At 30.1% G+C, this 14,293-nt stretch overlaps 1 protein-coding gene across 1 annotated transcript in view; it reads right to left on the minus strand.

The window, feature by feature from the left end:
• Nucleotides 1-14,293, minus strand: part of LOC127716537 (lysosome membrane protein 2-like) — a 35,914-nt gene that overhangs the window by 10,610 nt on the left and 11,011 nt on the right. Inside the window, exons 2-8 of the mRNA XM_052222756.1 lie at nucleotides 11,420-11,580; nucleotides 10,049-10,193; nucleotides 7,374-7,589; nucleotides 5,301-5,392; nucleotides 4,150-4,199; nucleotides 1,776-1,845; nucleotides 81-259 (exon numbers count right to left, since the gene is read on the minus strand). Coding sequence (XP_052078716.1) covers nucleotides 81-259; nucleotides 1,776-1,845; nucleotides 4,150-4,199; nucleotides 5,301-5,392; nucleotides 7,374-7,589; nucleotides 10,049-10,193; nucleotides 11,420-11,580 — 913 coding nt within the window. The remainder of the gene's footprint in view (nucleotides 1-80; nucleotides 260-1,775; nucleotides 1,846-4,149; nucleotides 4,200-5,300; nucleotides 5,393-7,373; nucleotides 7,590-10,048; nucleotides 10,194-11,419; nucleotides 11,581-14,293) is intronic.

Consider the following 14,293-nt stretch of genomic DNA (forward strand, 5'->3'; position numbering starts at 1 on the left):
ATACTATCTTCCCTCAATACAGGAAAATTTTTACCCATAAAAATAATTTAAATGAATCCATAAAATTTAAAAATCAGTACCTTGTTTACAGGAACTAACATTCAGCAGACCTGATGGTAAACAAACACCATGTGGTGTACAGAAACCTTCATTATCAGGATTGTGAAGGTGATCTAAGAACACTCTTGGAGGGACGGTAAAACGTAGTAAATCTATGTCTCGTACTGTCTGATCAGAATCAAATGTAGCATAAATAGATCTGTGAAGAGAAAATAAATGTTTTATTATCAAATGGACCATAAAGACATGCTTTATGCCCTACCCATATAGTGTAATTTAAAAAAAATGCATAAAAAAACCCAACCCTAAAACCCAGAAATTCAACAGATCATTTTAACTTAACAAAATATTTCAAAAATTCAAACTGAGATTAGTATAGAATTTTACTACCATTTAAATTTGATAAAAGATTACTCCCATTTCTGCACATAAATGTTTCATACAGAGGGAAATGTGCAATAAACGTAGTCTTAACTGGTACATTTTGAACATCTGATAGATTAAGAATTGTTCACACTAAATGCACATAGAAAAACAATTTCACAGTCACCTCTCTATTAGAAAATAAAACAGAAGATGAATTGATCTGAGAAAACAACAATGAAAAGAATTAACTTTTTTTCATTGAATATGGTTTTCTTTATATAAGCTAAAACATCAAACAATATTTGGTAAATGGTGTCTCATTATGTATAACATAAAGGGTAAAGGTGAACCAACAATTCTAATGCGATTATTTTGTATCAATGGCTCTGATTGGATGACGACAAGCATAAAATTCTCTATCTCCCTGTCTGTAACTAAGGAAGCCGGCATTTTGAATTCCGGAATTATAGGCAGGTATGCAGACTTTATCAAAACAACCATGAAATAAAATATCCATGAAAATATAATTGCTCCTCAATCCAAAAACATTGGTACTCATGAATATAAATGAATCAACAGTAATTATAATTTGTAAACAATATTTGGACTGATGAACCTATAGATAAAAGGAAATTGGTTTACACATAGATAAGACAACATACATTCTTCAACATCAAACATGTGTTTTACACTACTGTAAATTCAGAAATTATTGCGAGGTTTTTATTAATGCGAATAATGCGACTTGGGTGATTATCACAATAATAAGAACTCGCTTTCCGATATCTCATACAGGTATCTGTATGCAGATTTTCCTAAAAATCGCAATAATTAATCATGCATTTTTGGCCATTTTCCAAAAATCGCTATAATAAATGCATGCAATAATTTCTGAATTTACGCTATATCAAGCTCTAAATCATCAAAATAAAAAGTTTGTGAGTAAATCTAAAAGAATCTATTTAAACTCTGTCATCAACAACAAATCATTAAGATACAACGTAATTAGACTGACAAGATTCCTGATGGGGGAAAGGCACATGCCTTTGTAGTCTCAAATCTTAAATAATACATGGACCTCAATATACTTATTTACACTTTTGGGTATTCAGCTGAATTCTCTCCAAATGACCCTTGAACCTTCTGACATTATGCAACAATCAATTTTTAATTATGATTTTAAAAATTTTAAATTGTGTTGCAAAATTTTGCTGGGAACTTGTGAGATTTTGAGTAATGGCAGAAAATTTGCATGCAAGTGTAAATATGTCTATGAAGCCAGATGTCTTGATAAGAAAACCCCTTGAGAGAAGTTAAAGGCCCTTAAGATAGTGGTCTACTGTGCTAACCTACAGATATCTGTAGAAAACAAGTATTTCCTGTCATCCTTCTTCACAAAGGGTGGAAACAACGTACCATCTGAAAAACAGAAATATTTTTGTATGGACTTTACCATAAATGTCATATGTTATATTCAATCTTTCGTGACTTCCAGTTATTAGGCCCCCGCTTTACAAAGTGTTTATAGTCAAAGGATAAGTACCAAGAGAGGAATCATTAAATGCCACTTTCAAATTTAGAAAACTTGAAACACACTATACTTTATACAAGAATGCAAGACAGATACCACTTGTGGAGCAGGAATTGTTTTACCTCTCAGATCACCCGAGTTAAGCCTTTGTTTTTGTGGGAGATAATGATGTTTAGTCTTTAGTTTTCTGTGTATTGGGGTTTCTTTTTTTAAACTTTTCTGTCAATTTTAAACATGATTATTTATAGTCCCATGTACTATTTCTTTAAATACCTTTAATGAAAAACACAGATTAAGTCTTTCTTTCTTACCTTGCATGATACAGTGTAATGTTGTATATCAGAATGAATGTTTTATATTGTATGGAATGTATGCATAGCTTTAAAATCATTCAAACTTTTAAAGTAGAAAACATTTTAAGGTTTGAAAATTAAGGTCTGAGGACAGGAATGCCCCACTCAAGTTTTTCAATTTTCCAAGTCAAAAAGGGGCATAACTCTAGAACATTAAACTACTAACTGCCCAAATTCGAACTCTGTCTGGCAGTTTTGGTTCTTAGTATTGTGTATGATTTTCATAAAATTTGCATGAGGCAAACTTAAGTTAAGAGAGCGAAAATGAAAAATTAGCAATTTTCTAAGATATAAAGGGTCATAACTGTAGAACAGTATGCGACTCACTACCCAAATTCGAACTCTGTCTGAATGTTTTGGTTCTTAGCATTGTGTATGAGTTTCATAAATTTACATGAGGCAAACTTAAGTTAGAGAGTGGAAACGAAAAAAATTTGCAATTTTTTAAGTTATGAAGGGGCATAACTCTAGAACTGTAAGTGACTCACTGTCCAAGTTCGAACTATTTCTGTGTGTTGTGGTCCATAGCATTAGTAATAGTTTCAAAAAATTTGCATGAAGCAAACATAAGTTAGAGTGCGGAAACGAAAATGGGACATAAGGAAGGATGGAAAGAAGGGCATTCAAGGGTAACACTTAATTCCTCGTCGACTACGGCGGGGTATAAAAAAGTAATGTTTGTTTAAAAAAAGATTAAATTTTAGTTATTTTTTTGGGAGGCAGATAAAACAAATCTTCAACTAAATAAAATATAAACAGCAATGAAAATTTATGCTTTGACAGTAACTTTCTAATAAAATGGTTTTACTGACATTAATGACAGCATAATTTCTTTTGAATAGAATAACATTGTTGTTCAATGTAACATCTAGTCCAATACTAATATAAAACTGAACAAGTTGTTGTTAGAAAGTGCTTTCCGAGTAACAAATTTGTATTCAACAGCAAGTCAATGTCTCGTGTATGGATTCAACTGTTATCAGTCAGGGGCGTTACTTAAACAAGTTATTTTTTTAAGTTACTTATATAAGTAATTTTTGTTTTTAAAAATAATAAAATTACTTAATAGAGTTATTTTAAATTTCAATAGAAGCATAGACTAAATGTAGTTTTCATGAATTTTTACATCATTTTATATCATAAAATAAAGAATTTATTAGATTTGAGAGGAGTATAGAGATAAAGGGTTACTTTAAAAATAATGACAAAAATATTACTTGAATAAGTTATTTATACATTTTTGAAAAAAATAGTAATAACACTTATTGAAGGAACATATGTAATTGATTTTGGTTACAAGCTATAAATAACTTCAAGTTTTAATTAATTCACAAGTATCTATCTATTTATATCAGTCTACCTTCAAGATTTTGGAGGAAAATGATAATTTAATAGTCCCATGAGACCAATCTTTGACCCAGAAGCGTCAGTATGAAAGATACGTGCGTCAGAAAGTTAATTAGTGTTTCAGAAGGATTAGATTTTATATTTCATGGGAAAAATAACCAGATGACTGTGAAAATTTGTTAAAGCTACTAAAATCTGTATAATTGGACACCTATAAAAATGATATTCAGAAAAGTTACTTATATAAGTAATATTTAAAATAGCCTCGTTTTCAACATTACTTGTATAGGTAATTTTAATTGTTACTTATTTAAGTAATGCCCCTGACTGGTTATAGGGCTTTCTAATTTTACTTCTATCTATTTTATTACATACATGTACATGTAGGTTTGTTATTTTTTTACGTTTAAAAAAGGTATTAATTCAAAGTAATTTTGCAACTGTAATGTTATGGATTCTGTTCTAATATAAATTTCATCCTGAAATTCTAACCTGAACCATTTATCACATTACATGTTTCTGTGGTCCAATATGGTAAAGTGCTGAAATACATAAAACAATGACTTTAACTGTGATGTTGCAAAGACATGATCATGGTTCACCCTGAACAGGTTAAATCCAGGAAACTTGGTACAAAACATAATGAAGATGTAATTAGGGTTCGTGTTGCTCAGTCTTTAGTTTCCTACGTTGTGTTTTGTGTACTGTTGTTTGTCTTTTTCTTTTTTAGGCCATGGCGTTGTCAGTTTATTTTCTACTTGAATGTCCCTTTGATATCTTTCGCCTCTCTTTTGTAGATGCTAAGAACATGCATGATAAAGAATATAATACATTGTGTCAAAACGTTGACATTCCCTCTTATTTATGAGTGAGGGTAAATTATGAATCAATTACCTCATTAATTGATGCCTTAAATGCACATAACAAGGTTATCACTAAGACAAGTGTTTTACGTTTGTCATTTAGGGGCCTTTTATAGCTTTAATACTATGCAGTATGGGTTTAGCTTATTGTTTTAGGCTGTATGGTGACCTAAAGTTGTTAACTTCTATGTCATTTGGTCTCAGGTGGAAAGTTGTCTCAGTGGCAATCGTACCACATCTTCTTATTTCTATATTATCAGGACTCATGAAATCTGAACTGTTAGACAAATTAACATTCATGGATCAGTTATTATAGTTTCCTTATATACGATAGTTAAAAATAGTGCAGCCTTATTACTTATATGCCAAAATGGGGTTATATGTACTTGTAATCTACGGAATTTTCTTTCTTTCTATTTGGGGGGATACAGAACTGTATAGCTGACTCATATAAACCCTGAAACCAAATTTCAGAAATCCTTGTAATGTAGTTCCTGAGAAAGATGTGACGAAAAATATTCATGGGACAGACAGACAGACTGACGGATGGACTGACGAATGAATGGACTGACGGATGGACGGACAGACAGAGGTAAAATAGTATACCCCCACTTTTTTAAAGCGGGGGTATAATAAAAAGGGATATAGTCAATTAATATAGTAATAAATAATGGGTGTTTTCATAATAGCCCTGTTATATGTCCAATGTCTGTAATGACTTGAGGCAATACAATGGATACGTCAAAACTTTTCAACAATTTTCAAAGATAACTAACTTACCTCATATTGTTCCAAGTTTTTATAAAAGCAAAGTTTTCTGCACCCTTAACTCCAGAATAAATACTGTATAGTCCATCATCAGATCCATTTTGCTATAAAAGAAGATATTATATATTTTTACCCATTAATTTCGATTTAATTTAATAAAGACAAATACTTGAGAGTATTAGCAAACAATTCTTTCAAAACAATCACTATAAATAAGGGTTTTTTAACCAAAAGAAAATTTTTTTTTTCTGAACTTTTTTTTTTTTTTTATCTAAACTGAATATTTAATCTGAACTAATTTTTTTTAAATTCTAAATTTATTGATTTGGGTTCTTAACTAATTCTTTTTATGCTGAAATGATTTTTTTAAATTCTGATCTGGTTTTTTTTTTCTGAACTGTCTCTTTTTATATTCTGAACTGATTTTTTATTCTAAAAGATTTTTTTTATTCTTACCAAATTTTTAATTTGCTGAACTGATCTTTTTTTTAATTCTGAACTGAATCTTTAAAGATCTGAAAGGATTTTTTATTCTGAACTGAATTTTTTTCCAAACTTAATTTTTATACTGAACTTATTTTATTATTCTGAATGGATTTTTTTTATGCTGAGCATAATTTTTAAAAAAATTGAAAGGGCTTTATTTTATTTTGAACTTAATCTTTTATGCTGAAATCATTTTTTTAATAGTGAACTGATTTTTTTATTCTGAACTATTTTTCTAATTCGAAATGATTTTTTTAATCCAAACTGATTTTTAAAATTCTGAATTGATCTTCTGAAATTCTGAATTGATTTTCACAAATTCTAAACTGATTTTTTTAAATTCTAAACTGATTTTTTTATTTCAAACTAATTTTGTTTCATATTTTGAACTGATTTGATGTTAATTCTGAACTGTTTTTTTTTTAATCTGAACAGATTCTTTTTATAGTCTAAACTGTTTCTTTTTATATTCTGTCACTGATTCTTTTTCCATTCTGAACTGATTTTTAATATATTTAACTGATTCTAATTTTTTATCCATAGCTAATTTAAAAAAATTTTGAATTGATTTTTTTTATACGGAAATGATATTTTTTCCAAACTAAATTTTCTATACTGAACTGATTTTTTTATGCTGAGCCGATTTAAAAAAATTCTGAATGGACTTTTTTATTCTAAACTTGAGTACAAACAAGTTTTACCTTGCAATACTTTATTGTGTCTGTCTTAAGTCAAAAACCATCATTAATGGGGATCTTTTTATAACATTTCTAAGTGTTTTATCTTATCTTTTAAAGAGTTTGGTGTTATTGAAAATTGAAGATTGTTTTATCAACTTGCATAATTGTGGGCTTGATCTAGAGCTTGTGACAAATGGAATAGGCTCTAGTTCATTGCTAATGACAATGTGTGCTTATACCTTCATTTTCAAAACAAGAAATTATTTTAGAAAATTGCAAGTTGACCTCTACATGTCTTATCCTGTTTTCCTGTACTGTTGGGTAACTTTCTCACTGATGTATACCCTATATCTCCTTATACTCTTATTAATGCTTAAAGTAATTTAATTCCATGTAACAATGTTAATAAAATGTGAAATCAAGCAAAGTGTAACAGATAAAATCACTTTGATTGAAACATAATCAAGTAAAGAAAGTCTGAAATAGCTGGTGTGGCTATAAAACAACAGTAACTGTTTTTAATTCCACTTTATATTAAATCATTGGTAAATGATAAGATATAAAGTTGATGTTGATGTACACAAAATAATATCTCATAAAAAGATCTGTTAAAAGAAATGAGATGATTCCAATACTAGTACTGTGCAACTGTTTTCTGCGTCTTCGGACCAATGTTTTGTACCTGGACTGCCTGGGTGACTGTAGCCGGCAGTGTAGGGTTAAATAAACAATTGAAACTCCATCATTCACATCTACAATAAGTGTTTACTCACACAGTACAGAGGGCGTGAGAAGACATTGGATTGTGTCTCATTGATATATACATGTGACTCACATCTCCATTTATTTATACCTATAAAGTTAAGAGGAAAATATTGTATAAGTACCACTAAAAACCTATCTTTAATAGACAACTTACATTGTAAAATAATCCAAAATGGTCGTCTAAATCTATAGGATGTCCAATTGATTTTGCAAAGTCAACAACCTTCTTTAGGAGATTGTCTTCATATCCCCAAAGTATATCTTTTATAGAAAGTGTCAAAAATAGCTCATTTTCATTTGCAAGTGTTAATATTAATTCCACCAGTTCTTGTATAAACCCAAATTCTCTTCTTATGAGCTCAACAACAGTCTGAAAAAATAAGGAAATCAAACGTACTGGGAAATGTACAAAATTAATTTACATATTATATAAAAGAAGAAAAAAAAGTTCACATATTTCATACAATATATTTCATAAAAATAGTATTATATTACAGGTATTATATTCTATGGTTTTCATCAGAAGGTCAGGTGACTTGAGACTCCAATTAGTAAATGACTTTTCATACCATGATTATTACCATACTGTCATTGTCATACAAGTATTTCAATAAAAAAACATTAAGTCTCTCATTCAATTATGTCTATCAACAGTTTCATTTTTTCAGATATATAAAGACCCTTTAACAATATTAAAGGCATACGATACAGTTTAGATCTCACGGTGAATTTTTGACTAAAATGTTATTAAAAAAAAAATCACATTTTATGTTAGCGACATCATTACCTCCCCTGTATCTGTATCATATGCCCTTAAGGGGAGGTGATACAGATTTAGGGGAGATAACTCTCAACCCAATAAAAATGAACAGAGATGCTAAAAATTAAAAAAAAAATCACAAAGTAGCCAAATTATTTGTAAGATAATCTGTGTATTTTGTGGCATTAGAGGTAAATCAGTTCTTAGTTTGGTTTGTTATAAACCTTTCACAATGAGAAAACAACTGCTATAGCTAAATCCATATTATCATAAGCATTATTATTATTGTTTCTTTACTCATGTCTATTTGTAATCATTATATGTAACATGCAGTGAATGGGCCGATAATTGGTTTTATAAAGTAATTGTATTTGTAGTTCTTAAACTATTCTATCATTTGTTTTGCGTAATATATCTTTGTTGATCCCCAGTAAACACATATATAGTGTAGTACATCCTATTCATTTACATTATGCATTAACAAAAAATTCTAAAAAGGTTCTTCGGAACCCTGTGTCACGTCTGGGATTGCTGCTGTCAGTGTAAAAGTGTAATGTTGACTTAAAAAGTGAGTCCATTTATAAGTGAAATACAGAATTTAAAAAAAATTCAAACTTTTTCTTTAGATGCTATTTCATGGTCTTGAAGATTAGCTTATGTTCTAGTTTTATAATAATCCATGATGGTTTACAAATTTATCATGTCAAAAAAGCTTAATCCCAGAATGTCTGTAAATGTTAACTGTAAAAATTCGTAAGGGTTCCGTGAAACCCAGTGTCTCGCCTACTTTTGCTGTTAGTCGCAGGCTCAACAAAAATGGGGAAAAAATTATTAAAAATTTTCCTCTAGATACTATCTTTTGATTGTAAGAAGTTCTGTTCAAGTTTGGTAAAAATCCAAGAAGGTTTATGAATCTAATAAATGTTTTAAAAACTTTAACTGCAGAAGGTACGTAATGTTAACTGGAATAAAACTAAGTCCATTTATAAGTAATATACAAAAAACAGGAAATAAATTTTTACAAAATTTCCTTCTAGATACTATCTTATGATCATAACCAAGCTTCTGTCCAAGTTTGGTACAAATCTAGGATAGCTTAAGAAAGTTATTAAAATTTGAAAAACTTTAACCACAGAGTGAATGCAATGTTAACTGGCAAAAAAACTAAGTCCATTTATGAGTAAAATACGGATAAACAGGAATTTTTTTTTGACAAAATTTACTTCTGGATACTATCTTATGATCATAAACAAGCTTCTGTCCAAGTTTGGTTGAAATGCAGGATAGTTTAAGAAAGCTATTAAAATTTCAAAAACTTTAACCACAGAGTGAATATTTGTGGATGCTGCCGCCGCCGACGGAATGTAGGATCGCTATGTCTAGCTTTTGCGACAAAAGTCGCAGGCTCGACAAAAAACTAAGTCCATCTATAAAAAAAAAACAGAAAATGAAAAAAAAAATACAAAAAGTTTGCTTCAGACATTATCTCTTAATCATAAAAAAGCTTCTGCCAAAGTTTCATAAAATTCTATGATAAAGTAATTGATGTGTAACAAACTTTAACCCCAGACTATATCCATTTGTTAAATGTAAAAAAAAAACCCAAGTCCATTTATCTGTAAAGTATGGAAAAATAAAAATTAATATTTTCAAATTTATGTGCTGGATACTGTCTTTTGGTCATTAACAAGCTACTGTCCAAATTTTCTAAAATTCCATGAAGGTTTGACAAAGTTATTGAAGTCTAAAAAAAACTTTAACCACAGACTGAACCTAAATGTTGACACCACCACCGCTGCCGGAATCTACGATTGCTATGTCTTGCTTTTGCGACAAAATTGTTGCAGGCTCGACAAAAAGTGGAATAACACAAGTAAAATGTATTCAAGCAGACATGTTGTTTAAACTTATTACAAAAGATGTCCCGTGAACATGATCTTTTAAAAATTACCTGCAACAAAAATCCCAACCAGTAACGATTCCTAATTATGCAAATCATATTGATGGATTTTTAGAAATAAATGCATCAGTGCGTGGATCTGAGACCATAATAACCTATATCTACATACTATCATGGGCAAATTAACTGTAGTAAATGTGTCAGTCTGTGGTCCAGCTGATTTCTCTCTTTCAAAATTAAAAGATCTTTTTTCTCTGTAACTAATTGTTCCATCTTTATTATTCCAGGTGATGTTACCTTTCTGTCTGTGTTCTCTGGAAAAGAAAACTCACCACATTATAATAAAACATTAAATATTTCATGTAAAAATGCATGTTTGCCAATATTTTTACTGGTCTTCCTTTATAAATATACCTAAAAATAAAAGAGCATTTCCAATGAGTTAAAAATATTGCACCTTAACAGATATTGCATTCTATACTTTTTTCTTAAAGTTAAATGGTATGAGCTAGAGAGGTTTCCAGTAAAACCATATTTTCACACAAGCAAATTATAGATAAATATCATGACAAAAATAGGCATTGTGTGCTTAGCTAAATGCATCAGAGCTGTAGGTATAGGATGAACAATCCTCAATGTGGCCCGAGAACACAGTTATTTCGAACCTGAGCTTTCTCAATAATATTTTTACAGTGTGGTGTACTACTTTTGGGACAAATTATATCAAAATTATAGAAAACTTCATCAGCTCTAATTCAAAATATGGACAATTTTATGTTAAGAGGGTCTTGAATTCGGTTTATTAAACAGCTTCAGACATACTGGTACTAATTTTTAACCTTTTTCAACTGGACCAAATCACTACCTTACTTTAAAATTCAAAACTCAGATTTTTTAACAGTTGTAATTTCATCCCCCTACTTGTTATTTTAGGCATAAAACATGAAGAAATAAATTCAGAAGGGGTATGAAAAAAAATTGCCAGTGATACACTGTCCACACTAGGGAGTATAGTTGCAGACAAAGAAAATCAAAGGACGATAACTGTGTTCCCAGACCATGTAGCTGAAATATTTGTTACTATATTATAAAAGGTTTACTGCTCTTATAATATTGAGGGCTATTATCCAGCTGTATATCCTATTGACTCACAATCTTTATATTGAGGGATATTGTCCAGCTGTATATCCTATTGACTCACAATCTTTATATTGAGGGATATTGTCCAGCTGTATATCCTATTGACTCACAATCTTTATATTGAGGGATATTGTCTAGCTGTATATCTTATTGACTCACAATCTTTATATTGAGGGATATTGTCCAGCTGTATATCCTATTGACTCACAATCTTTATATTGAGGGATATTGTCCAGCTGTATATCCTTTTGATTCACAATCTCATTCAATATGATATGTTTCATTGGGAATGTATAGGATAACTGTGTCTAGCTTTCCCTACAAAATGTCACTTGCTTGACAATAAAACAGTAAAACTAAAATCAAATAATAAAAGTACCTCCATAGTATGTACTGTTACCTGAATGTATATGGGCCTTTCTGTCTTAGAGCTGGTTTAGCACCATTCTGTACTACCTCTAGAGGGTTCAATAGGTCAAAGACCCATATTTGGAAATAAATAGGAACAGGGGGAGCTTTCCATGCTTTGAAGCTTGCTGACCCTTCTTTTAATGGTATTTGCTGCAAAATAAATTATATATATATTTCAATTATAAATTACTTTATTATCTGCATGAATGACTAATGTTTAGATTAACTACATGTCAGATTATTGTATTGCTACTTGAGGAATATCCATTTGATTATTATTAATTGATTGATTTATTGTTTCAGATCTCCATCATTTCTGATGGAGATTATTGAGAATCATTAATTTGTTTTCATGTAGAACCATACAAGAACAAATAAACTGCAAAATAAAACACTTCATGATTGTCAGTCATTGTCAGTCTCGAGCTCACACATAATGTACATGATGTATGGAAAATCTTTTGGTAGAAAACTTCCTCTGTGTGTGTTTGTAAAAATGCATATACCGGTAGTAGATATGAGAAAACAGTGTTATTATATTCATTTAGCTAAACATTTCTTTTTTACACTAACTGGTACTACAAATGTACATTTTTGGTGAAAACATATCTGATAACTGAAATGTGGACTAGCTTGCACAGGAAGATTTGTGCTGATACATAATATAGTTTTAATTACAAAATTCACATGGTTTGGTGCATCAATTGACCATTATCATGATTAAACCAACCTAATGTTCTGCTGCCGTACATTATATTGCATGTTTAATTCAGAAATATCTGTACTGTGATTTAATTCATCATTGGATAATATTTGACAATTAAGTTAGTTTATTTAATAACTTTAAATAACAGTACCAAATTAATTGCACCAGATGCACATTTGAACAATTATAGTCTCTTGAGGTATGCATACTTTTTCTTTATCAATATTTCTTTTGTTATGGATTCACATTAGTTAAGAAATGAGAACCACACTACATTTACATCAGCTTAAAAGTCAGTGTTATGGTACTGACATGATTCATAACATATCTGGATGCATGTACATTAAGAAATTATTAAGAAAACTAAGATTCCAACTCCCTCAGGCAAATTTGACCTCAAATGGATTTGGCTCTTCCTTTTACATGTTACAAAGTAGGTCCCTTCTGGTCATATTCACCTTAAGGATGTTCGCTACTCTGTTTCAAAATAACAAGCTTTTTAAAAGACTATTATAAATTGATAGTATATAAATAAAGAAACTAAAAAAACAGAAAAAAATGAAGGGTCTGTGTGCTTGTTTTCAAGATATAAGCCATTGAAAATTTGGCGGGAAATAATTTTCTCTAGATTTTTCATACATTTAACATTGGCACTTTTTTCTTTCAAAAATGATGAAAAAATAACAAGGATTTTGTAAGATTTTGAAATATGACACTTTAAACCTTGTAATCAAATTATGGAAAGAAAAGTAGAGGTTCGTGGGGAAAATTCTTAATGGCACTACATGGCTAAAACCAGAGGATTCCAAATATCATGAATATCTGGCAAAAACTCAAAAACAAGAGGAGCAAACATCCTTAATGTATTCAAGTACTTATATATCATTGGCTTTCCAAATTTTTAGTTTGATTGTTCCTGCTGAAGGTAAATCCAGAAAATTACTTTCCACACCAAATTTATAAAGTGTTATTTTCATTTTGTGAAAAAATGTGAAACTACATTTATTCAGGGGTTCAAATTTGCTACAAGTAATGAAAGGTCCAGGACCATTTGTTATTTTAAGTGAAAGGTCCTCCATAAGAAATTCAATGGTCCTGTATAAAGCATCAGTGAAAAGAATGGTAGGTCCATGACTTTTGTAATTTAAAAATGAAAAGTCCTTTCCTAAAACATGTAAAAAAGACAGGTCTCGGACCCCCACTTATTTGAACCCCTGTTTGTTAGTCATTCTTACACTTAACATGCAGCTGTTATTTTAGATACCATTTCTTCTAAGCATTTTTTTTTTTAAATAAATGTCATATCTTTTTTTTTAGATGATGGTATTAGTATTACCTATTAGTGTGTGTTTGTGTATTTAGGGATAATAATAAACCTTATAGGCTTATATATTAACAGCAAAAATAATAATATATATACATATATTAGAGCAATCCCGCAGCCAGAATGAAAAATTTGGAACTATTGGGGTAATATATATTTGATAAAAATAAACTTCCATAATGGAAGTGTAGCCCATATACATGATATATCGGAAAAAAAAGAGGATTGATGGAGTAAGTACAAAAATGTATCAGAACAGTTTCTGATTTAGATTGCATGCATGTCTCATGTTAGAAACCTTGACAGTTGTCTTAATGTTTTTTCCGTTTACTTAAAGAATTGTTGTTAACATTGGATCGTTACTTGGTATTGAAGGTAGTGGCAGAATATAGACATGATACTAGATTAAGGTTAATTACAGATAAAAACCAACTCTGGACTCTGAATCAATAATTGTAACTTTTACAGACTCGGGACAGTTAAGAGCTTGTCACTGTATTTAAACATCTCTAATGTTGAAGACTGTTGGTTTCTCGCTAAGTATCAATATCCGCTAATTTGACGTTGGGTTGACAGTTGTCTTAATGTTTTTTCCGTTTACTGAAAGAATTGTTGTTAACATTGGATGTAAAAAATAAATCAAACAAAAATATTGTGTTTTTTTTTAGATATGATAAAACACATAATTTTCTATATTAACATGAAAAGTCTTACACATGAATACTACTCTCAAAATTTGCACATTTCATTAAAGATCTAGACCAATTGTTATCTGCTACTTCAAAATCCAAGATGGAGGAAGACACCCCAGCCACCTTAAAGCAGGAAGATGG

The sequence above is a fragment of the Mytilus californianus genome, unplaced genomic scaffold, assembly GCF_021869535.1.
Source record: "Mytilus californianus isolate M0D057914Y unplaced genomic scaffold, xbMytCali1.0.p SCAF_9, whole genome shotgun sequence".
Classification (NCBI taxonomy): Eukaryota; Metazoa; Mollusca; class Bivalvia; order Mytilida; family Mytilidae; genus Mytilus; species Mytilus californianus.